The 23,489-nt window shown below is 40.7% G+C and overlaps 1 protein-coding gene across 4 annotated transcripts in view; it reads left to right on the forward strand.

Moving 5' to 3' along the window:
• sema6bb (sema domain, transmembrane domain (TM), and cytoplasmic domain, (semaphorin) 6Bb) overlaps positions 1-23,489 on the forward strand; it is a 167,001-nt gene that overhangs the window by 122,852 nt on the left and 20,660 nt on the right. For 3 of the 4 annotated variants that reach the window (XM_086046638.1, XM_086046637.1, XM_086046640.1), the window contains 6 exons: positions 1,333-1,482; positions 1,615-1,647; positions 3,294-3,473; positions 5,929-6,069; positions 6,762-6,839; positions 9,938-9,996. In XM_086046638.1, the coding sequence (XP_085902764.1) occupies positions 1,333-1,482; positions 1,615-1,647; positions 3,294-3,473; positions 5,929-6,069; positions 6,762-6,839; positions 9,938-9,996 (641 nt within the window). The remainder of the gene's footprint in view (positions 1-1,332; positions 1,483-1,614; positions 1,648-3,293; positions 3,474-5,928; positions 6,070-6,761; positions 6,840-9,937; positions 9,997-23,489) is intronic. The other variant, XM_086046639.1, reaches the window with a different exon arrangement.

The raw sequence follows: 23,489 nt of genomic DNA on the forward strand, positions 1-23,489 counted from the left end.
CACATTTGAACATATTAAAAACAGACTTAAACTCACATTTTCAGACCCTCTTTTACCGTACCGTCTGAAAAAATATATAATTAAGTTCCTGGGATTGAAGGGCTAGACTGTGAAAAGACAAGTAAAGTCATCAATGGCAGTGAATGAGTTAAAACTGACCATGACAAAAACACACTTTTTCAAATATTCTGTAGGCCCTGTTCTCCGTTTTGCTCACACAGTCCCAATTAAAAGGCGAAGTGCGCAGCTGTTTGTCACTCCTAGTTAGTCTAACTGCAAAACTGTCACATAAAACAAAAGAAAATTTACCATACTCTTGAGATGCGGCGAATAACAAAACAAGGAGACAAAAGCGAGTCGTTTCTCTTTACTCCCCACAACAAAGCTCTCACAGCAAACAGCCAGACACTCCCGTTGAACCCCGTCAACCCGCAAGCATGTAGAACTGCCACCCCCTCCTTTGAACTCAAGATAACCCTTCACCTTACACAAGTGTCAGAGAATGACCCCTTGCTTAATGCTAACATACCATATGAAACCCCATACATGGCAACACCATAGACAGGCTAACAGAAATTAGCATAGTTGTTACGATCATTTCAAACTGCCAAACAACTGCCACTTTAAGCCACATGGAGCAGCAACGCATACGACACGACTCTCAGGCATATGTTCTCTCCGCTCTGTGGGAGCAATGTGGGACACTGACACTCAAGGAATGTCCGTTACTCTTAATTCCGCTGCATTTCTTCCAGTAAGAGCTCAGTGTTGCCCAACATGTTGTGGCACAAGTCGGTACTACATGGAAGGGACGCGACTCAAAATTTGGACCTGCGTTTTGTAAAAAAACAAACAAAAAAACTATGTATGATATAGTGGGGGCAGGAATCATGAAGCGCAATATAGCAGGAGCTCCCTGTACATCCAAAATTGTTTGCAAAATGATTTTAAATTGAAAAAAATATTTTATTGAGCATATCTCGCCCAAGGAGACAGTTTTAAAACAACATGATGGCTGTTTTAGAATTATCTTCCTATTTGCCCTTTAGCTAGGTCATAAAAATACACATGAATAAGCAGTTATTATCTGCCTCATGCAACTGGCGCCTTCCTAACCGCAGACATCTTGCTTTGTCTCACAGCAAAGTGATAATACATCCGTTTTTTAATCAATCAATATTAGATCAGAGCGGCCTTGTTTAAAAAGTTTGAAAACATCTTATCTCGCATTTGGCCTCCTTTAAACTGCATATGTCCTTTTTAGGATGTCCCTTGAGGCATGGAGTGTAATTATAGCTCGAACGCTGCCTGGTGTGTTTTGACTTTCTTTAGACCGGGAGGCTGCGCCGTTCAAGGTTCCAGGTTCAATTCGTCCAACTCGTTCCCTGACGAGATGCTTAATTTTGTCAAGACTCACCCGCTGATGGACGAGGCCGTCCCGTCGCTCGGACAGAGGCCGTGGATAGTCAAAACCATGGTCAGGTGAGATCACAAGTCCCAATCGGCTCTCTTTGGAATGATAACTTGACACATTTCCTTGGAGTTTAACTCGTTCCGTGACCAAGTTCTTTAAACATTTTACACAAATGATCTTTGTTCCCTTTTTCTTCTCAGAGGTGCAACACTGGATGTAGGTTTAAAAACACGGTAAGGAGAAAGCATGTCCCTCAAAAGTAGGCAGTGTCCTAAATGTGTAACTCCTTTCAAACTGCCTGCACGGAAAATCGCCGTACAATCAAATGGGACATGGCCCTGCTCGTTGTGTGCATTCACATAGCTGTTGCGGCTTCTCTCATTCAGATAGTTGGATGTCAGCGATCACGTCTGGGATCTCGCCAAAGCCCTGTCTAAGTAGGAAAGTAGTAAAATAGTACAGTAATTGGTATCAAGGAGGCATGTTGAAGCGATACACTTTGACCGAGAGAAAAGAGAAAAGATTTCGCTGCATCTGCATGTATGTGCGGGGTTAAGATGGTTTTTTTTTAAAGCCATTTATTTTCAAGATGAGTGTTGTAAGATGAGTTTGGAGCCCAGAGTTCAAAGCAAACATGGTGAAGCAGCATTTAGCGGTTATGCTGCACGCGAAGGAAGCCCCAAGTGTCAATTCTATAAAATGCAGGTTAAAAAGAGCTTTTTCTCCTCCTCCAAACCTATGATTAAGGTCTTTCAAAGTATTTTTAAAAACATTCTTGCACTGTACGTTCTGTTAGTAACTTTAGAATCTACTTTTATTTACTTAGTTTGCTTTTAAATGTCTTTAACTCTTTGTTTGTAAATGTTTTTCAATGTACTTTTAATTATTTGAAGCACATGGAGTTACCTTCTGTATGAGATAATGCCGCCTTGCCTTGCGTGAATTTGGGCTGCTGTAGCCTCTTTAGAGTGCCTCGTTGTCACGGCATGGTGGCGACCCGATGGGATGTAATCCTGCCACTGAAAGCTATATGTGGACATATTTTTGCAGCTCAAACATCAGTTACAGGTAGCATCCATTATTTTCCGTTAAATGTACTGGTATTTGATTACAGTTAACAATGAAAGTTCATTTTATATAGGTGACGATTTTATTTTTTTTTAATGCTAAAAATATGGCAGGAATTTTAACAACACTCTGTGGTGTGACAATTTTAGATGTTTATTTTCACGTTACCGGGACTTTAAAGCTGAGTCACTGCCCCTAACTTACGATTACCTCGGCGGTATAAAGTCTTTGTTTTTATGGCACACAAACAACCGGACGATTGAATAAATAAACGGTGGCCGTCTACGCTTCATCCCTACCGGTGACGTCCGCGCCGCACTAAAACTTTGCATTCCCACTTATCTACCTCTCAACACAATCCATAATCTCATAAACAATTATGTTTCCCTCACAACATAAAAGGATTAAGCCATAGAAATCGGGCGAGACGGTGTTGAAAGTAATGGAGGTGTTGCAAGTAATGGAGTAAGGTTATTCCGGAGGACACTTTCCATCATCTTCTGCAAGGATCCACACTGTCAATCATCCACGAGGGGATTATAGGGACGAGATAAAAAGCGTACAATGAAGCATTGGGCCCAACATAAACTGCTGGAGTCCAAGTTGCGCTCCTCTTTTGTTCCCGAGACAAGCCTGTTTGTGTAATTAACGACCCACCGTCTAACGTAATTAGTGTACAATGCAAATCTCATCAGCATTTCTAATTCATTCCATTCAATTGCCATTGCATGTTGTCCTTTCAATGCACAATACTTCATTTCTTGGAATATAAATGATCCCAAATGTGTTTTTTCCTCCACATTGTGCGTAGGTACCAGCTGAATAAGATTGTGGTGGACTCAGAGGCCGGGCCGTACAGGAACCGCACTGTGCTGTTCTTGGGCTCCAGCCGGGGGACCGTCCTCAAGTTCCTCATCATGCCCAACCCGGACAACACGGTCACCAGCAGCAACATCTTCCTGGAGGAACTGGAGGGCTTCAACCCTGAAAAGTAAGACTGAAAGCGAGCACGCATTTTGGGGAATAATCACCAGTAGCGGGGTACCTTGACTGAATGTTATTTTTTCCAGTGTTGAAGGTAGTTTGAGTTAATCGTTTGCTTTGCATTTGTCAAATATGCAATCAATCAATGTGCAGGGCAAAAGATTTGTACAAGTATTGTTGTGCCAAAGCCCTGGCTAGTAGGGAAAATAGAAATCAGTATCAAGGAAGTATGTTGGTGCGATACAACTGTTTAAGGCAACTTGATGTGCTTTACATAAATAAAATATTTAAAGGCATTTACAAACAAAATAATTGAAGGCATTTGAAAGCAAAGTCAAAGAAATACATTTGATCATTCGGCCATTTTTTGCTCAGCCCGAATATTATCACACCGATCGAGTTACAGAAATTCTGTCTCCAGTTAAATATGTGCCATCTGGTTTTGATGTACACACCCAAAAAAAGATCAATGAAGATAAAAGATGATGTTTACAAAAAGCAGTGGAAGAGGGACCTTTAATTGTCACCCCGGAGGGCAAAATTGACTTAAGACTAACCTTTTTTGACATGCAATCACAATCACGTCGAATAGGACGTATAAACATGCGCAAAAACCCACAGGTATGGATGTCATCAGTGTCCAGTGAAAAGTAAAGATTCATTTGGAGACGGCCTCACTTTATTTGTACCCTAGGCCAAATTTGGCGCAAAAGGGATTTAAAAAAAAATCTTTATCGATGGGTGTCTTTTGGCTGCAAATTAGACAAGAAAGTGTAATCCCGTATTTTTTGTTGTTGTTGTTGTTGTTGATCAAAACAAGATGATTTTTTCATTTTTTAACAATATTTTGACAAACTTTCAATGACCCAACTGTATTCATAGCATTCACATTTTTTCAAGACATTTATATCCATTGTTGGAAATCTAGTTCATGAAGATGTTCTAGATTATGAAAGTAGCAATCGATAGCAAACAATTCATTATTTTTGCAATCTTTTGTCTTTGTGTCGCTCCGAGTCTCAACTCACACACAAATCACATTCATTTGGCTAGAGAATGAACAAGAGTGGCTTAACTAACCGTATTTATTTTTTATTGAACAGTGACAATATCCTTACAATTCAAATCTGTGTGTTTTTCTGTGAGAATCAACAGGACAAAGGCATTAAGGGAAAAAATATAGTAGCATTGAAATAAGGATAAAAACAATACAGTGAACCACCGTTCTTCATAGAGATACATTCCGGACAAAACCATGATGGATGAAAATCTGCAAGGGACCTTTACAAGAAACATGTTTTTAAAAATAATTTAATCCCTCCCACATGCTTTAAACACATTTAAACTTGTTTTAAAAACTTACTAAAACAGACTCTTTTTTTCCTCTAAAATAATGTCGCATTAGGTAGACTCCGGCGAATTAGATTCATTTTAATTGCCAGTGCTACCTGCTCATGTTCTGGGGAAGTGTGCATTACTTCAGGCCTGAATTTTTCTTAGCATTTACTCGAAAATACTGGTGGCATTGTGTTGTTGCGGCATATAATCATCATAACACTGCCACCTTGCCAGATAATGAACAATTGTGAAAAAAGAGGCCACACGCTGTTTTTTGCCACTCCCAATTGAACTTCACTGTCAGACTAAACATAAAACAAAAATAATGACGCATTTATTTAAAACAACATAACTTTTGTTTTTAAGTCTGCTGTCTTAACGCATAATGGGAAACACTATAGACAGGCTAACAAATAGCATCATGTTGCGGTTTTATATCCTCTTTAAGCAGCGGATATTTGAACGCAAAACATGGAGCTCCACGTGTAGACGGACAATATAACAATACTCACAGGCATATATTCTTTATCCTGTGCGAAGAACAACTTACTATTACTAATGCTTATTGAGCTTAGTTGCTTTGTATGTCTGTATTATACTGCCCCCAAGTGGGCAAGGCGTGCGCACCAGAAGGGAGCAGCACAATGTTAATTGAATTAAAACAAAAATATGTCAAAAACTGATCATTTTTTTCATTGTGTCACTGCTGTATGTTTTTATAAAATGCTAAATGATATTTCCCTCTTTTATGAATCAAAAAACACATATTGTTTTTGGGAGAGGTTTGAACGGACTGGCATTTCCATTCATTTTAGTGGGGAAAGAGGATTTAAGATTTGAATATTTTGCGTTACGAGCGTGATCACTGAATGAATTGAACTTGTATCTCAAGGCACCACTGTATAAATAAACATGACTTGACCAGCACAAAACCACCGCTTGGGGGATCTCCCGTCTACACTTTTAAATGAGGCTAAGCACTATCACGATTAGCATAATGCATAACAACAATGCAGACGAAGCCCTCGTTGGTCTTTTTGGCAGTGTTTTTTATTTTTTTCCTGCTGATTAAAGATTCAAGATTACCTCACGCATTTTTTTGCCTGTGTGTGTTATTGTTGCAGGTGCGCCGGTGACTCTCCACAGGCCAGGCAGCTGTTGTCTCTGACTCTGGATCGAGCAAGTCACACGCTCATATTGGCCTTCCCCTCCTGCGTGGCGCGAGTGCCCGTGGCACGCTGCCAACTCTACTCACGCTGCATAAAGTGAGTTGACCGCTGCTTTTATACACGCGCGCAAGCGCTGGTGCGCACACACAGTAACACTTCCGATCAAATAGTCTATATAGAAAATGAAACCTTAAGTTGTAATGTCATACAAATGAAACGATAATCACGATTTTTCAAAATGGAATCAGAAATAGAATTATAATATTATGAAAGTAAAGTGTACATCATACATCCATCCATTATCTGACATTCAGTGTAAAATTTTCAAAAATACGGTCCAGGTAAAAAATTTGTAGTATAATAAATGACAATCATATTATATTTACACAATGTCCCAAATTCATTGGAATTAGGTTTTGTACTATACACTTTATATATTCCAATTTACCAATTTCCAATTTTGTCATATTTACCATCTTTGTACTGTGTAAAAAAAAAAACAACGAAATATTACATAAACAATGAGCACTCAACCCAACGTAATGTACTGTATGTCCAGATCTTTCCTCCCAAAAATTGAACTGCATTACCAGCCATTTGCATTCTATCTCGAGCTATAGGTCAAATTCACACAGCTGTAAAGTCCTTTGAAAATTCCCACGCAAGCAGGAAATCAATCCCCAAATTCATTTCATGCTTGGAAAAGGATAATGAACCTAAAAGAGGCACGAGTCTCTTATTGCGATCCAATTCTCGGTGCAAGTGTGACATTACGTTTTGCTGTGCAGAAACTGCATCGCCTCCAGGGACCCATACTGTGGCTGGACCAGAGGAAGCACCTGCTCTTTCCTGCGCCCCGGAACCAGGTAACAGAACTCCTCAAGCTGTATTTATCTCCATTACAGTGATCTTCTGCTCGATCATTCCAAAAGGTATATTTGGCGCTGCACCTTACCTGAAGAAAACCAGACCTGCAGTGAAGCATGATGACATCACAGTTGTCAGGGCTCAGATAACATGATAACAAAAATGTTTGGGTTGACTTCCACTTTAAGAATACATGTAACGGAAGTTCTACTGTATTTTCTTTGTCTTCAACTTTCAAGTTGATTTTCTGCCGTCGCACCTGCGATTACATTTATTATTAATATGGTCTGGAAGTCCTGCTTTGCGAGGAACAGCTGTGCTGTCTAAGTGGCCTGTCAGTCCCGCTATTGGTTCAAGATGTCTATTGCTACCACCGCACAATACTGCATCTTCTTTCACTTAGCATTGTATATACATGTGTGTGCGTGTGTGTGTGTGTGTGTGTGCGCGTGTGCGCACCCGCTCACCTCCACCGCCGTCTCACTCTGAGCTTAGATCAGACAGCTCATTGAATTAGACGCTCCAAGAGCACAGATGTAGAGCCAAGAAAGCAGACAACACAGGCCTGTAAAGACCACCGCGGGCTGTTAAAGGCTTTTGTGTCGGCGGTCCTGATTTGATTTAACGAGGCCGCTCCACTCGCCGATCGATTCTACTTCCAGTTGCAGGGAGATTCCTCCAGGCTGGATGTCATGATGCAAGCCCCCTTTTGCAAAGCGAGGCCAGAGCAGGTCCTGTTATAATATTGAACATTTCAAAAGGCATCTCACAGCTTTCGAGGTCAAAAGGTGGTTGTTGAAAGGTGTGAATCGATGAGTTGACTTGGCGACTTTAGTTGATGCTTGAAGTTGACTAATCGCTAATCTTTGTGTGTGTGTGTATATATATATATATATATATATATATATATATATATATATATATATGTATGTATGTATATGTATATGTGTATATATATATATGTGTATATATATATATATATGTGTATATATATATATGTATATGTATATATATATATACATATATAGTATAGCGAGAGCTTGCGATAGTTACATAGTATATTACATAGTTAGTTACATAGTATATTGGTGGCAGAAGTTATTTGGGACAGAAATTGATTTAGACTTTTATTGTTTATTCTATTTCTTGTTTTCACAGGGTAAGAAAAACAAGTCAGATGTTCTTGATGTATTAATTAAAGTCCTAATTAGATATTTTTGGCCACCATTTTCCATCTAATTAATTTCGCAACCTTTGTGCGTTAAGCAGAGTCGTACTGAGTACTACTTGACTCTGTTTTTGCAGCTGTGTTTTCTTTCCTTGGCTCTCATTTCATCTCCGCTTCCTCTCGCCTGAGAACTTTGTTAAAATGTCACAGACGACGAGAGTCACTCAGGACGCACTTCAAGCGCTTGCTACCCAAATGAAATGACCTCAGAAAAATCTCCCTTTACAAAAATAATAATCGTTAGTTTGTATTCATATTCCCGTAGCTATAGGTCACCAAAATATACATACAAAGCAGCTGTCAGCAGTTGTACTCACACATTTAATTTTAAAACAAATTTCTGATGGAGTCAATCAAAACTGAAATTAAAAAAAAAACGAATTTCTGATGGAGTCAAAAGTGAAACATTATTTTGGCACAATTTAGCTTCTTGTACATATTTAATATTAGCGGGCCTAGAAAAATACTCACTTTTTGACTATTTGTTATTTGCCTTAATCCAAGTTGCTCGAAAATATTTCTGATAGATCTACATTTTAAGAGACTCATGTGAATGCATCAGCTCAACAGAGATGTCCGTTTGGTTATGCAATCATATTTTTTGTTGACGTGGTAGCATCAAAACCTGGAGACCGGGGTTTCGTGATATCTTATTCATCAGGCCATGAATACAATCACGGCCACAGTTAGGAATGATATATGAAGAAATCTTTCAAGAACGGACAGTAATAAAACTGCAACATTTGTTTTCTGCTGGAGAAAATTCATTTCGATATAAATATTACATCATTTCGAGACCAAAGGCTGCCTGAGGTGCGAAATTGAACAAGTCTAGAACACAAATGTGGTCTGAAATATAAATGTTGTGGCATTTTTTTTTTTTTTTTTTTTTTTTTTGTAATAACCACTGGAAAACGCTAGCAGTTTTCTTTCTAGGTTATTCCTTGCGTGAAAGAGCGGAGATTGTCCTGAGCCAAAAATAAATAAACATCAGGCCGCTTTGTGGGGACAAACACACAATTGTCAGAGCGGGTCACATGCTCCTTCACCAAAACATTATTAAATAAAATCTGATCGGCAATATGTCCGCCTGTTCTAATACATTTCCATTACAGTCGAAATATTCTGTGGTCATTTCTGTGCATATTACATTAATAGAAAATAATGGAAGACTGACACTCTGCTGGGTTTTATTACATATCTGTGTAATAAAGCATCTCTCCAAAGTCTATTTGCAGTTCCCACACAAGTGTGACCAATTTGGCTCGATGGTGAAACTCATAAAAACGATCCTTTCGTACCACTTTCATATTTACAACATTACACACAGGACTTTATATTTACACCATCAACATCTAATGTGAACAGTGAATATGCTGACCACGACAGTTTTGCAATGCAGCTCATTAAGCCGCTTAATTAAACTCCCCTCGGGTATCCATGATCTTTAAATTAGAGCTGTGTTTTGGTTATTAGTATCATAATAGAGCCGCGGGGGCATCTTCACTTTTTCCAATTTTTTTTTTTTTGTTGAGGATCTATTTCCACTAAATGCCTAAGAAGCTTGTGTTTGAGAAGCCTTTTCTCATAAGAATTCAGTGGGATTTTAAACACAAACTGAAGTCACGGTAATAAATACAACATGTTTTTGGATGATTTATGGGCATTGATGCGCAACATTTAGTACTCAAAAATTCAATACTGTCAATTATTTTTGAATCCGTCAGTAGCAGGCGATTACTGTAATGGAAAGATTGTAAAACATACAAATGGTATTACGTCAAATATGTTGTTAATGAATTTATGAACACAATACTGTATCAAAATATTCAACAATTTCTTGTTATTTTTGTGTGTCCTCCTTGACAGGCTGCCGTTTGAACAAGACATCAAGCAAGGAAACGTTGCTCACCTGGGCGACTGCGACGGTAAGCACGCTTGTTTGTGTGCGTTTGCCCACAGGTGCCGAAGCAAATATCACTCTTGCGTCACTGTCGCGCCGCATTTCTACCGTCAAGACACACTAGCCAGAGCTAAAGTGCTCACTCAAAGCAGAAGTGCTCACTCTGTACTTAAAGTGGAAGTCAACCCAAGCATATTTTATATTTATATTTTTTATATTTATATTTTTATATATATATGTTTTATATTTTATATTTTGCTCAAGAATGTGTTCCTACGCAAGCCTACTAGTTGAACGAGGCATTCTGATGACGATTGCGTTTGTGGAATAAGCGTTAATCCACCTGTTTTTAGCCATCTCCGGGGGCGGCCATTTTGTCACTTCTGTCGACTGAAAATGACATCACAACTGCTCATGTGATGTCATTTTCAGTCGACAGAAGTGACAAAATGGCTGCCCCAAGAGATGGCTAAAAAGGGGTGGATTTTGCTGCTTAACTCATATTCCACAAACGCAATATTAATCAGAATGCCGTGTTTCCTAGTGGGCCTGCATAGAACATATTCTTGAAAAAAATATATGTTTGGGTTGATTTCCACTTTAAGTAGAACCATACTGTCTTTTTAAGATACCGGCTCCTCGTGGAGGCTGCCGATACCAGCCACCAATACTTAAGACAAACAAAATCTGACATTGAGTTAATCCTCCTTGGCAGCTATACTGCTGAGGTTTGACACATCGCCGAGTCATCATCGGCGTCAGAAAGAAAGAAAGGTCTTGGTTCACACATTTTTCATTGTGTGTGTCATTTTTCACGCCGCTTATCCTGTACAGGGTCGCGGGGAGGCGCTGGAGCCTATCCCAGCTGACAATAGGCGAAAGGCAGACTGACCCCGAACTGGTCGGCAGCCAGTCGCAGGGCACACACAGACACCGTCACTGAGCGGGAACCGATCCCACGCTGCCCGCACACAACTCAGGCGTGTGTACCACTACACCATCAGCGACTCTAATTTTTCATTGTGTTAGATAAAACTTTATACACCAAAAGTATCGATACTTGGTATCTGTCAGGACACAAAGAGTGAATACTGGTATCGGTCTGAAAAAAAGTGTTTTTTTTACAGTCAAATATATGCAATAACAATTTTCAAAACATGTAGCATGTTGTTTTTGCAAGCTTAGCTGGCTTTGGCCTGACTTTTTTGCTATCTGAACATCGTGTTCTCATAGCTTTGCTAACGTGAATTGACTAGCAAAAATGTGAAATTGTCTTAAGTTAACTGTAAAAAAAATACACCTTATTTCCATAAGCAGATTGGATGAAGAAGTTGAAAAAGTAATGAGTGTATTTTGACCAAAGAGTCAAAAGTACTGATCATTTTTCTTATTTGTATTTTTTTTAAGAGCTCAAAAATGTAACATAACGCCACCTGAAAAATGTACTTATAAGCCACCAATAAGATGATGCTTGGTTTCTTCCCGCCACTTGCAGTAAAGGCTAGCAAGCGCGTGCGTGTTTGCGCGCGTGGCAGATGAAAGGCGACGCAAATAAACAACGGCGAGGCGTCCCCGGCGAGATTCAGCGCCGCCATCCAACACAAAGCAAGTCTGCTGCTCTCATTGAGTGCGGGAGCTGGCAAGCGCGCTCCCGCTGCGTCTTTTCAGCTGACTTTGTTCTTCTCGCTTGTTTACTCTGTCCTTACATGTACAGGCTCTTTTGCTTTTGTTCCATTAACTCGTGGCTAATTATGTTCTCCTCCAGCTGATTTCCCCCCTTCATGTTAACTTTTTCCTCTGGCTTATGGAAATAGATTTAGATTCACCTCATATTATATATGAAGCCATCCACTCCAGATGAGGATTTGGATGCTCCCCTGACACACACACACACACACACACACCCAAAACTTACTTTCCTCTCTTTCATCTTAGCACTAATTCCAGTGCGTGCAAATTAATCCTTTGCTTCTGAAAGTTGCCCAAGTTCACGTGGCGTGCGCTCCCCGTGAAAAGAAAAGATAAATATTGGATAATCACCACACAAATCCTGTTGGAGATCAGCACCCTTGTTTGATGTGGCGCTCTCATTTGAGATTGCTGTAAAAATCTCAGCGGGCAAGGGAGGAGGAGCCCTAAGAGATGCCCAATGCTTAGCCATAGATTAACGCTAATCATTTGTAACCATATGTGGCTACTTTAGTTTGTATTTTTATGCCAAGCTACTAATGGAAGCACGATGAATTGCGTTGTGCCGGTGGCTACACTGGATTCATAGCTAATCGCGAGCCCTGTGAGTCCCGCCCGGTGTGGCAAGAAAACAAACATACTGAACCAATGCACAATGCGGTTCCTCATTTATCGCGGGGTTCCAGAAGCCCTCACGATTGATGAAAATCCGCCCGGTAGAGACCAGGTATTTACTTTTATTTATCCTAACAATATTAACGTTAAGTTTGAGACGAAAAGTATGATTTATGAGTGCAATCTGTACAGTCATTAAATTGCAACCCAGTACCATGCGCTGCTAACGTGATTGAAATTTAAACTGCCAATCATTGCTGACACTATTCATCATTTTTTTCCCGCCACTTCCTGATTAAGTTTTAATAAGTCCAGCAGGCCTATTTAAACCTATCTATTATTAATGTGCTTCCATATTTCATTTTTTGCATGCGTGAGATAATTTTTAAGCTGTAGAAACTCTTGATCTCATCCTGACTTTTAGTCCAAAGTGAATTCATTTGAGTGAACTCATTTGCTAAGGCACCGACTTGAAAATGCAAAAGTATGCAAAGGTTTTCCTAACGTGTGCTTATTAAGATAAATGAGGACATGATGAAAGAAAATAGCTGCTATTTCATCCTCGGTTTTAAAAGGAACATGTTACTTTTGAATGTCTCATACGCACGTCTTGGCGCCTCTGGAGTGCCTTGCCAGCCCTCAAGTGTGAAGTCACACATTCAGGAGAATTTGTTTTGCACTGCCTGGTTCCAAAAATGAGTCTTCAAGCAAACAAGATGTTCAGATTTTTCATTTAACTCATTCACTGCTATTAACGAATTTACTCGTCTTTTCACAGTGCGGCCATTCAATCCCAGGAATTTATTGATATTTTTTTTCCACATATTTTTCTAACGTTAGGGTGAAAGAGGGTCTGAAAATGTCTTGCAGTGAATAAGTTAATGTCGATTATAGTGCCTGCACGGATCACAGCTAAAAAGCTAAGTGGAGCTGCAGTGTTGTTGGATGCACGGATTGAAAAAAGATGTCGGTGGCGTGAGTCAGCCTTGCTCACGGGATTTTTCCTAGTTGTGTCTCAGTAAATGAGTTAGTTCTTTCTCCATCTTGTTTTTGTTGTGTCAAGATTTGAGGCATCATGAGTAAAATATATATATATATATATATATTAGTGTCGCATACTGTAGTCGTGAGACGATATTTGATTCTCTACGGTAAGAAAAATGTGAGCAAAAATCCTGCTGTATCACGGTATCAAAATTACAGCTCTAAAATATCCTTTTTTGGGATTATTTGGGTCAATAACATAAGGGTGAAGTTTGTTTGAAACAGTTCATTTGCGGGAAAAGGATCATGTCTCCTTTAAAAACAAAAGTGAAGGACAACAGTCATCGCATTCCCAAGGACAGTTATTTGTCCAACTCGAGGTGCAAAATGAGCAAAAAAAAAAACAAAAAACTTAAGGTCACAGGCCATACAAAAGCATTGTTCATTGACCCCATTGCACCTGCGTTGTATCATTCAGTGGTTGAGAGCAGCGGATGGCCTGATTGAAATATTTCACAGGCTGCCTGCTACCTGACGTGCTGTTCTTCAAATTGACTTTGACACTTTAAAGTCCGCAGAGAAACCGCCAATATAAATCACGACTCATCGAGTGACACATTTGCGCTCATCATACCGCTCGGCTTCAGTCGTAACCCTCCGACGACTCGGCTCCATCTTTGTTTGATGGAAGCTCGTCCTTGCGTCTGAGCCCCGCCACCCGACGCGTCTGAGCTTTTGTCGCGACAGGAAGTTGACAGCACTTTGTCTTAGATGATCCGATCAACTTTTTAGTGCCGCTTGTCTTTTCATCAGCCTTCTTTTTTTTTTTTTTTTTTTCTCTTTGTAGCTTCCTGATTTAGCTCTGAATGTGACAAGCTATAAGAATGACATTTTCAGTCCAAGATCATTATGACAAACTGTCAACGGCAACATTAGGATTTGATGAACTTGGCCCACTACAAATTTTAATTTGGCCTCTGTTTTAAAGGGGAAGTCAACACAAACATATTTTTTTTCAAGAATATGTTCTATGCAAGCCCACTAGTTGAAACAGAGCATTCTGATAAATATTGCGTTTGTGGAATAAGTGTTAATCCACTTGTCGCGACAAAAGCTCAGACGTTGTGAGCAGTTGTGATGTAATTTTCAGTCGGCAGAAGACAAAATGGCCGCCCCCAGAGATGGCTAAAAACGCGTGCATTTTGCTGCTTAACTTAAATTCTACAAACGCAAAATTTATCAGAATGGCTTATTTCAACTAGTGGGCCTGCTGGGAACATATTCTTGAAAAAAAATATGTTTGGGTTGACTTCCGATTTAATGAAGAAAAAATTCACTGTTTTGTATTATATAAAAACATTGTCAAATATAATAAAACAAACTAATTTTATTAAGTGCAATAACTCGTTTTGTATTTGTGTGTCGGATGTATGCCTTTCAAAGATGTTGTTTATTTCAAGATCGAATAATGAAGGAAAAAAAAAAAAAAGATCGACTGGCCTGCAAAACGACCAACATTGGGTTTCGCAATGCGATGACTGTAATGCAGAATCACCATTTACATAAAAATAAGAAAAATGAAGGGAAAAAAAATGGACGTAAGTGTTAGGGCAAGTAATCAAAATTGAATCGTGATTTCAGTTTTGGCTTCTCACGGTCTTTAAAACATTATTACAATTAACATCGGCCTCTGGGAGTGATATTCCTTCAAATACTGGATGGTCACACACGATTTTGAAACACATACACTTAGGTAACGTAACACTCCAAGGCACATAGTCTTCCTGATATGTAATCGCACCATTTTGTGTGTACTCCATTCATGCACGGCACCACGCTATTATTCCTTTTTTCATGATTATCAGATTATTCATGATATCAATATCAAAATAATTGGGGTTTCATATTTATTCCATAATCACCCAGCCCTTAACTATACTGTCCCAAAAAATTGGATACAGGCTTCAACTCTTAAATTTATACCTGGACCTGCAATGTAGCTCCAGCTTAAGTCACTAAAAGCAAAGTCTACCACATCCCAACAATGTGACAGAGCTTTTCTTTACAAGAGGGAAACCATGCCTTGCTTTGCTTTCGCAGCTTTTCACCAACGAGCAAAGTCATTTACCGGAGTGCTTTATTGGTCTATATAGCCGCACTGCTTCCCTTTAATGCCTTTTCAGTCCAGTCAGTGCTAGACTGATTTGGGCTCTGCCTTGTCATGAGAGCTCAAAGGGAGATGGATATGACCTTGCTTAGAGAACCAAACCCTCCGCAACCCCCCTTCCACCCCAACCCCCCCCCCCCCTCCGCCCCCCGCCCACTTCTGCCCCCCTCCTTCTCCAGCCACATAGAAGAAGCAACGGCTGCAAGGAGAATCGATTTTCATCTCGTCCCCTGGCCTATGTCACTTAAATTGATATCAAGGGGTGATTCCTCTCGGGGAAGAGGAGGATGAGGAGGAGGAGGAGGAGGAGGAAGGCCGGGGGGGCGTTGGTAAATCACATCAGCAAGTAAGAGAGAGAGAGAGAGAGCAACGAGTGAAAGGCGAGAGAGATCACAAGAAGAGGGCCAACTTTGAGGATGTGAAGGGTGGAAAGGCTTCGGCACATCACAGGAGAGGAGTCATGAGGGTGAAAAGGGGGTGGGGCGGGGGTGGGTTCCAGAAAGTGGTGGGATCAAACAGGAGCGTACGCCGCTCGACCGCCGTGATGCAGGCAGTAAGTCCGTCCAGGCCTCGTATGGCCTTCATCCTCCCTTTTCATATATCATCATCTCATCTGCTGCCCCCTCATTTCCCCGCCTCTCCACAGACAGAAATGTCAAGTAATCCTACATGACGTTCTCCTCACTGCAAAAAAAAAAAAGTCAAAGGGCCAATTTAATTTTCGGGGAGAAGCGGGCAGGGCGTAGCTGTGTTTATTACCTTGTGGATCTGCGGGCTTTTCTTTGTGTTTATTAAAATAAAGATTGCATCCACACACACTTCAAATATTAGTATGTGGTGACATGCTGCTGCATTCTACTAAACCCGTTTGATCAAAGCGGCATGAGAGCTCAGCGTTGTGGGAGGAACATTTGGATGAAAGAGACGATGCCGGCAAAGTATCTACTGGACGTAGGTGTGTTTGTGTACGCGTGCGGGTGTGTGCGTGCGTGTGATACTCGTCACAAACTGGCTCATCAACTGAGCTAAAGTGACGCAGATGTTCCTGGCATTATTTTGTTCACTTTCTGCACCTGCACATGATGTTTTTTTTTTTTCTCCAAAAGCAATTCATACCAACTTATTGATGTGAAGGTGTGCTCAAAAAAACAGAACAATAATTAATAATCAACCAATCAACCCCTTCCTAAAAATCGATTTTTTTTGTATCGTCTCCTAGAGCCTAAATATGGATTTTATTGTGGGTGTAATTCCACTGTCGACCACAAGATGACAACACACTATTTAGTTTGACAGTGTAACTGTGAAAGAAGAAGAACCTAGTTTTTGCCCAAAATTATTATCTGCTGATGTCTTGCTTTTTATGCTTATGGAAAGCAAAGGCTGAAGGTCAATTTTATAATGTACTGTACGTCTTTGGGCATGATTATTCATGTATATTATTCATGTATATTGTGAGATGATAAATTTGTGTAAATGGGATTTAAAGTGCCAAAGAATAAGTGCCATAAATGCTATAAAAACATGCATAAAGTGCATGTAAAAAAAATCTCAATGATCCATGTTGCTAGAAACAATCGGAAGCCCAGGTTCCCGCATAACGATTTCCTATCATGAACACGTTTTGCAGCCGACCTTTTGAGTTGGGTCTGTAGCGGGTGTAATAGTCCAAAACCAAGGGTTGCTAACACCAGGCTGCGGGAGGCGCAGGCTCCCGTCTTCCCAGTGGCATTGGTGTAATTGTGAATTTATAGGAGATATATATCAGTGATGTCATTTTCCGTTAGCGCGGTCTGGAAGAACAGGGTCGGTGAGTTGACTCAAGCTCGGAGTGACCTGTCGATTTTCCTCAAGGTTTTCTCCTGAAGCGTTACCCGGACTAGCAGGACATTTTTCGGTGGGGTGGCAACATCTCACTGGCGATAGGTGCGGGGTGGCCATGTTCATAATCCCATGTAACTGAGAAGTCATTGTTTACCATACCACCCACAGTCAGGGTTTCATGAAATAAAATGCACACATGTTCCGAACCTTGCTAAACTCACTCGTGAGACAGGCAGGATCAAGTCTAAGTAAAAAACTATATTTTGCATGCATGCGCTGATTTGCATTTGCTAGCTAACAGCCAATCAAGGGGATTCAGATCAATTGTAGATTTGTTCATTCAATATGTAGCTAATATAAATAAATATAAATAAATTGAGTATCAGGCATCTAAGGATACTGCATCCATATGAAAATGGCCGGAAAGTCACAGGTATCCAAATTTTATCCTAGATTTGGGGCGGCCGGGGGAGTAGCCAGAGTTTAGTCCTGGCCAATCCTGGCCTCGGCAGACCGGGTATAGCCACAAAGTCAGCAAAGGTTTGGAATCAGTTTCCTTCCCATGCGTGGACTGCCAACCAAATCTAACGAGCTCCACCTGCCCAGGGAGTATACCGTCCCTGCATCGCTGGTATTTCTGTATTGCGGCTTTCACTTGGAGTGGGGGATTACCGTAATGAAAAAAATTGCCATAAATGAAGATTTCTTTGGCAGCCTCAATCAAATCGGAACACGATTGTCTTTGTCAAGGCAGACTGTGATACAGCGTTTGTATTGGATCTCATTAGATTGCAAAGGTTGTTTTGATTTGAGCCGGTCGCCACCCCCGTTTGCGTTGTCTAATGCGTTTGTGCAAGCGGCCTCCATTAGCAGCCGCTCCCGGCAGCAGACAAGCCTGCCAGTCAGCCAAACTCAGGCAAAATGTACTTTAATGATGTTTGAGCTGAACGCGATTCTGCCAACTGACTTCCCGACTGCTTTTTCTCTCACTGTTTTTGTCCGAGACGTGTGTGCATGTGCCAGTGTTTTTGTAATAGAAAACCGCCAACGCAAAGGTGGTAATGACGCCAATTTGATTCAGGCGTGAACAGACGCTACAAGATGTCACATCCACTTAAGGATGGTTGTCGCCACATGACGTGAGCGTTCGCTGGACCTGATTTGAAAAAAATAAAAATAAAATCATCATCATTATCATTCCAGTTCATGACCCTCCCTGACAGGCTTAAATGTGGCAAACGCAGCTTTCGCTTTTAACCTGCTGGGGGAAATATTGTCAAACCCATCAGGGTGAAAGCGGGGTTGAGTGAAAGCCTGCTAGTTGCAAGGAATTGACGGCCCGCCCAAAAATGGCCGACACAAGATGGCAACAGAGCGCATTTTAGACAAGGCTATGGCCTGACTCAATGAAGCTTCTCCCCTTGATTCAACATCAGAGATGGAAAATCCGGGTCCAGAAAGTAAAAACCCTGCCGCAGTTTGGCTTTTGCCACAGGCGCTTCGACTCAGGGAGCTCGTTTACCTGCCAGTTGAGTCGAAGCACCTGTGGCTAAATCCAAACCGTGGCAGGGTTTTTAATTCCTGAACGTGAATTTCCCATCTCTGTTCAACATATCTCCTTGCTACAAAGATGCCACAAGATGTCATCAAAACAATTTCTTTTACTTTTTGCCTGAGTGCAAAACAGCAAATAGCTGAATTTTCTGCATAAAATGGAGGATAAATTTACCCCAAAAATCTGCGAAGAGATGAATTTGCAATTGACAAACAGCCACTTTTTTTTTTATTTTAATGTCAAATTTGAAAGGCATTTATTTTAGTGCATATTTTGTTCTATGTCGTTTTATTGAATGAAAAGGACAGTTTGCTTTGAACATAATAGCACATGGCCTGACTAACTTCAACAAATGGACCTTTGATTCATTCAAAATTGTGGCTCTTTAAGATTTGTATTTGAATGCCCCCGCTTACGCCAGTGTACAGTACGCGTATGCTTGCCTGTGCTAAAGCTGCTCTCCAAAACGTCTGGCCCCCCCCAAAGCGCTCGCACGACACGCCGTACTCTTTCAGCCGTCGCGGCGCGGCTGCAGAAGGAAGCAATTAAGGCGGCGCGGAAATATTTCCTGAAGGAACAGAGTGCTATTTTGACTGGTGCAGCAGCAGGAGGCCATCACTCGGTAATTGAGGTCCGCCGACGCGTTCGACGGGAGATTCCTTTGTTTGCGGCGCGCCGTTAAGGTACACGGCTGACTGTTTTTCTTGGCTGGCTGCTGAAAGTGCCGTGCGGCTTTTGTGTGCAGGAAAGCGAATTTGTCATCAAATTTACGGCGGCGGTCTGGTCCAATTCCACTCCAATGGCTGTGGTTTTGGAGGCGGGCCTGTGTGAGGGCCCTGGAAAGGCGTCAGTGGCTTCATATTGACATTTGCCGCTGGTAGAAGCAGACTGTCACTTAATGACGAATGTGTTGCCTCCCAAATGCTACAGTACAGTAACATGGTCATTTTTTTTATGGCCGGGACTTCAACATGTACTTTCTTTGGATTCATTTTGTACGGATAAATGCCTACCGTAAACCCGCACTATTCTTTGGGGATAGGGACTACAGAGCCATTTCAAAACTGCAGTAATTGACAGGCATTATAGTCTCAGTAAACCACAGTAATAATAGTCGTCTTTTGCAGAGGATAAAGAATATATACCTTTGGGTATTGTTATGTTGTCTGTCTACATGTGTTGCTCCACTGTTTGAGTTCAAATATCTGTTGTTTAAAGGGTTAGAACACTGTGATGCCACCTAACTTCACGGCACAGATGTGCTTATGCCAAATGTGATGACCAGCGCGCCGCATTTAAAGGGCATGAGAGGAGAAATTTGGATTGGCTATGATTGAGGTTGTCTATGGCCACTCCCAAAGCGGCGCAGCCCTCCCTGGTCCCCAGCTTGCACTCATCTCCCGTTCCAGCATCCACAGCAAAAATTTGCATAATGACTCCCAATGAAAAGTAAATAAATGACCTTGATGAAATCTGCCTAGCAACAAATCAGCATGCCAGCGCATGATAACATAACTTTAGGCAATCAACCCAAACAATTTTCATCCATCATTTTCCAAATTTTTTGCCATAGTAGCGCCCTGCCATTCATTCAGTTTCCGACAACGGAGTTTTTTGTGTTCGTGCGCAATTCTTTACTGAAGGAATTCACATTTTTGTAACTGTAGGAGTAGTAACGTAAGTTTCAAGGACTCTTTCATCAGCCTTCTTGCGCTCCAGCTTCCCCACTGCGGGTGACCTCAGCATGAAGCACTTGCTCAACCTTTCCAGGACACATCAATAAACCTGTGCTCTCTGTACGCTTTGTCTGTGTCTCCAATCAAAATACTCCCTTTTATTTTTCTGATTCCTCTCTCTGAGTTTCTCTCACTTTTCAACTTGTAAATTCGCACTTCACCCGTGGCCATCTCCACATCGATCCACTTGGTCTCTCTAGTCTCGCTGCTGCGATTATGACTGATTGCTCTGTCATGGGGCAATCTCGAAACAGGCGTGTATACAGTATGTATATTTTTATAGGACAGTAGGGATAGTTTTCATGAGGGATTTTGAAACCGTCCGGAGAACTGTCTGTGTTTCCACGTGAAGAAAACATGACGAAATAACTACAACAAAATAGATTTTTTTTTTTTCGTTTACTAAAGTAAAAACGAAAATGCCTTAAAAAGAATGAGAACTAACTGAAACTACATTTTAGGTTTATAGCGAAAATGTCCTATATAAAGTATACAGTACAATTTTACTAGGTTTAATACTTGTCAATAGGGATTTAAGCCACAAATCCACTCTCACAAGTTGGCAACTTGACAAACAAGGACTGGAAAGCGAGAGGCGAGAGCATCCTAGCATTATGCACTGCACTTATTGCACTTCAAATTTCTGTGCACTGTTATACACTTACCTGTATTTGATTTGGTAGTGGCGTTTTTTTTAAATATTTTTTATTATTATTTATTTTTTGGATTTTATCTTGCACACAAGAAATACACTCAAAAAACAAAACTAAAACTAATACCAAAACTTACAAAAACAAGTGTCCTCAGTAAAACAGGACATGACATGACAGGACTTGTTGATAGTGTATGTTTTTATCGCAAAATGAGTGGGGTAAAACAAAACAAAAAAATACACTTTCTCTTTCCCCTGAAACATTGATTAAGGATGAATCATCCACGTATTAATGTCAGACAGGCTATTAATACATTTTGTTTTTACATTTACATTTGTAAGTCCTAATTTTATATGAAAATTTTTTATGAGAATAATCTTGGCCAGGAACATACTATGTGTGCAAAATGAGCAGTTTGAAAAGGTCAAGGGTGGTCTGTGAATTAACACAGCAGGTGCTGCTGTTGCCGCCGCTGCCGCCGCTGAACAAGCGGGAGCCGAGGGTGGTCTCAATCAGGCCCGCAGACGGCGTCCAATGCTGACATTTTAATCATTCCGTTTGACTTTGCGTTATGTCTGCCAGGAACCAAACTAATACAGGAATGCCGGGGGTGTTAACATAAAAACCGGCTGGTGGTCTTACATCATGACCATGATGTGATTTACGGATGTGGCCTGTTAGAGAGATTAAGACCATTGATTTTGGGCGTGAGAGATGAACCCTCCGGGCGGATTGTTTGCAATGAGCCGACTGCTCTTTCGTTTATAGCCTATTTCATCATTGCAAAGAGTGAGTGTTTGTCGTTTTTTTTTTCCTTAAATGAGAATATGAATTATAATACAAATACTTTACAGTCACCCATCTGGATTTTACTTGAAGCAATTATGTAAGACCACCTCGCCGGGTAATTATTGCAGTGTGTTTCAACAGGCTATTTATGTTCATTATTTGCAGATTTTATCTGCAAAAGTATTAAAACCAAAAAAGCAAAAAAAAAAAAAAAATTGACTTGCGTAAAGCAAATGAAACTTATCTGATTGTTAAAATGACTGCCGGTAAAATGTCGGTTATGTGACAGGAAAAGAAATCAGCAGTAGAACTGGGGACTTTATTTATACAGATATGAGCATTTCCACCACACGGTGTCAAGACAACTCAACAGCTGCGTGACCTGAAGAAAATCACATATCAGTGTGTGTAACACTGTAGAAAAAAATAGACTTCAATTTGCTAGGGAGCAACGGAAAAGATTCATATGGTCTCATGACTGACCCTGGACACATTGGGGGTCGGCAACAGGATTGGATCAGCTGACTAGCGGAACATCCAAATGCATTAATGTTGACACGCACTTATCATTTCAGCAGCACGGCACCATCGCAGAAAGCAGTAAACAGTATGAAGTTGTGCTGCGTGCTTTCAAAGGGAAATTGTAGTACCACCTGGTGGACAAAAATACAAATCGAAATCCATTATAGTTGTTCCTTTTGATACAAACGAACAAAAATCTTGGTAATGATTTTAACAAGGAAACTAGCACTCCATAATGTAGTATTGCACTTTATAGGGACACTTGCTTCTAACATAATTAAATAGAATGTAAAGTATTGATTAATTCATAGCAGCTACTTTTGGTGTGTGCGACCTGGCCACTAGGGGGCAGAATAATGCAGTCAATTCACACAAACGAAGAAGAGTTTTGCAACCACGTACGGGTATAAGTGACTCAGCAAGCTGCAGCAGTATTACCGTAGTCGTTTTTGCGGAGGATAAAGAATACATGCCTGGGACTGTTGTTGTATTGTCTGCCTACATGTGTTACTGCACTGTTTGTCTTCAAATATCTGAATATCAAAAATGTCCCTCGGCTGTAAGTAGGAAGTAATGCTTAGATTCTCCTAACAAAATGTTGCAAATAGGAGACTTGTTTTCTTCCCGGATAACAATGCCACGTTTTTATTGGGGAAAAAAAGTACTTCTTAAACCACAGGCTCCAGAAGTTAAGCATGGGGTGTCTCTGGGATGTGCTTGAGTAGTCTTTATATAATGGCACAATATTGGCCAAAAAGTTGATGTAACTCTGCAAATCCAAACTAAAGCCGCTCCAATGAAATATTAGCCATCCAGCGCTTGGGACTTCTTTCTTTGGCTTTTTCTTTGTTTGGACTGGATGCAGCACGTCGTAATCTGCTTTTCAGTCCAGGTCGAGCGGCTGGGATTGGGGCGAAACAAAGTCTCCAGTCATAATTGAATCCGTAAAATATAAATTGGGAGCATTCTTGACTGCACCACGCG

The sequence above is a fragment of the Filicampus tigris genome, chromosome 12, assembly GCF_054856515.1.
Source record: "Filicampus tigris isolate MCC_2025a chromosome 12, RoL_Ftig_1.0, whole genome shotgun sequence".
Classification (NCBI taxonomy): Eukaryota; Metazoa; Chordata; class Actinopteri; order Syngnathiformes; family Syngnathidae; genus Filicampus; species Filicampus tigris.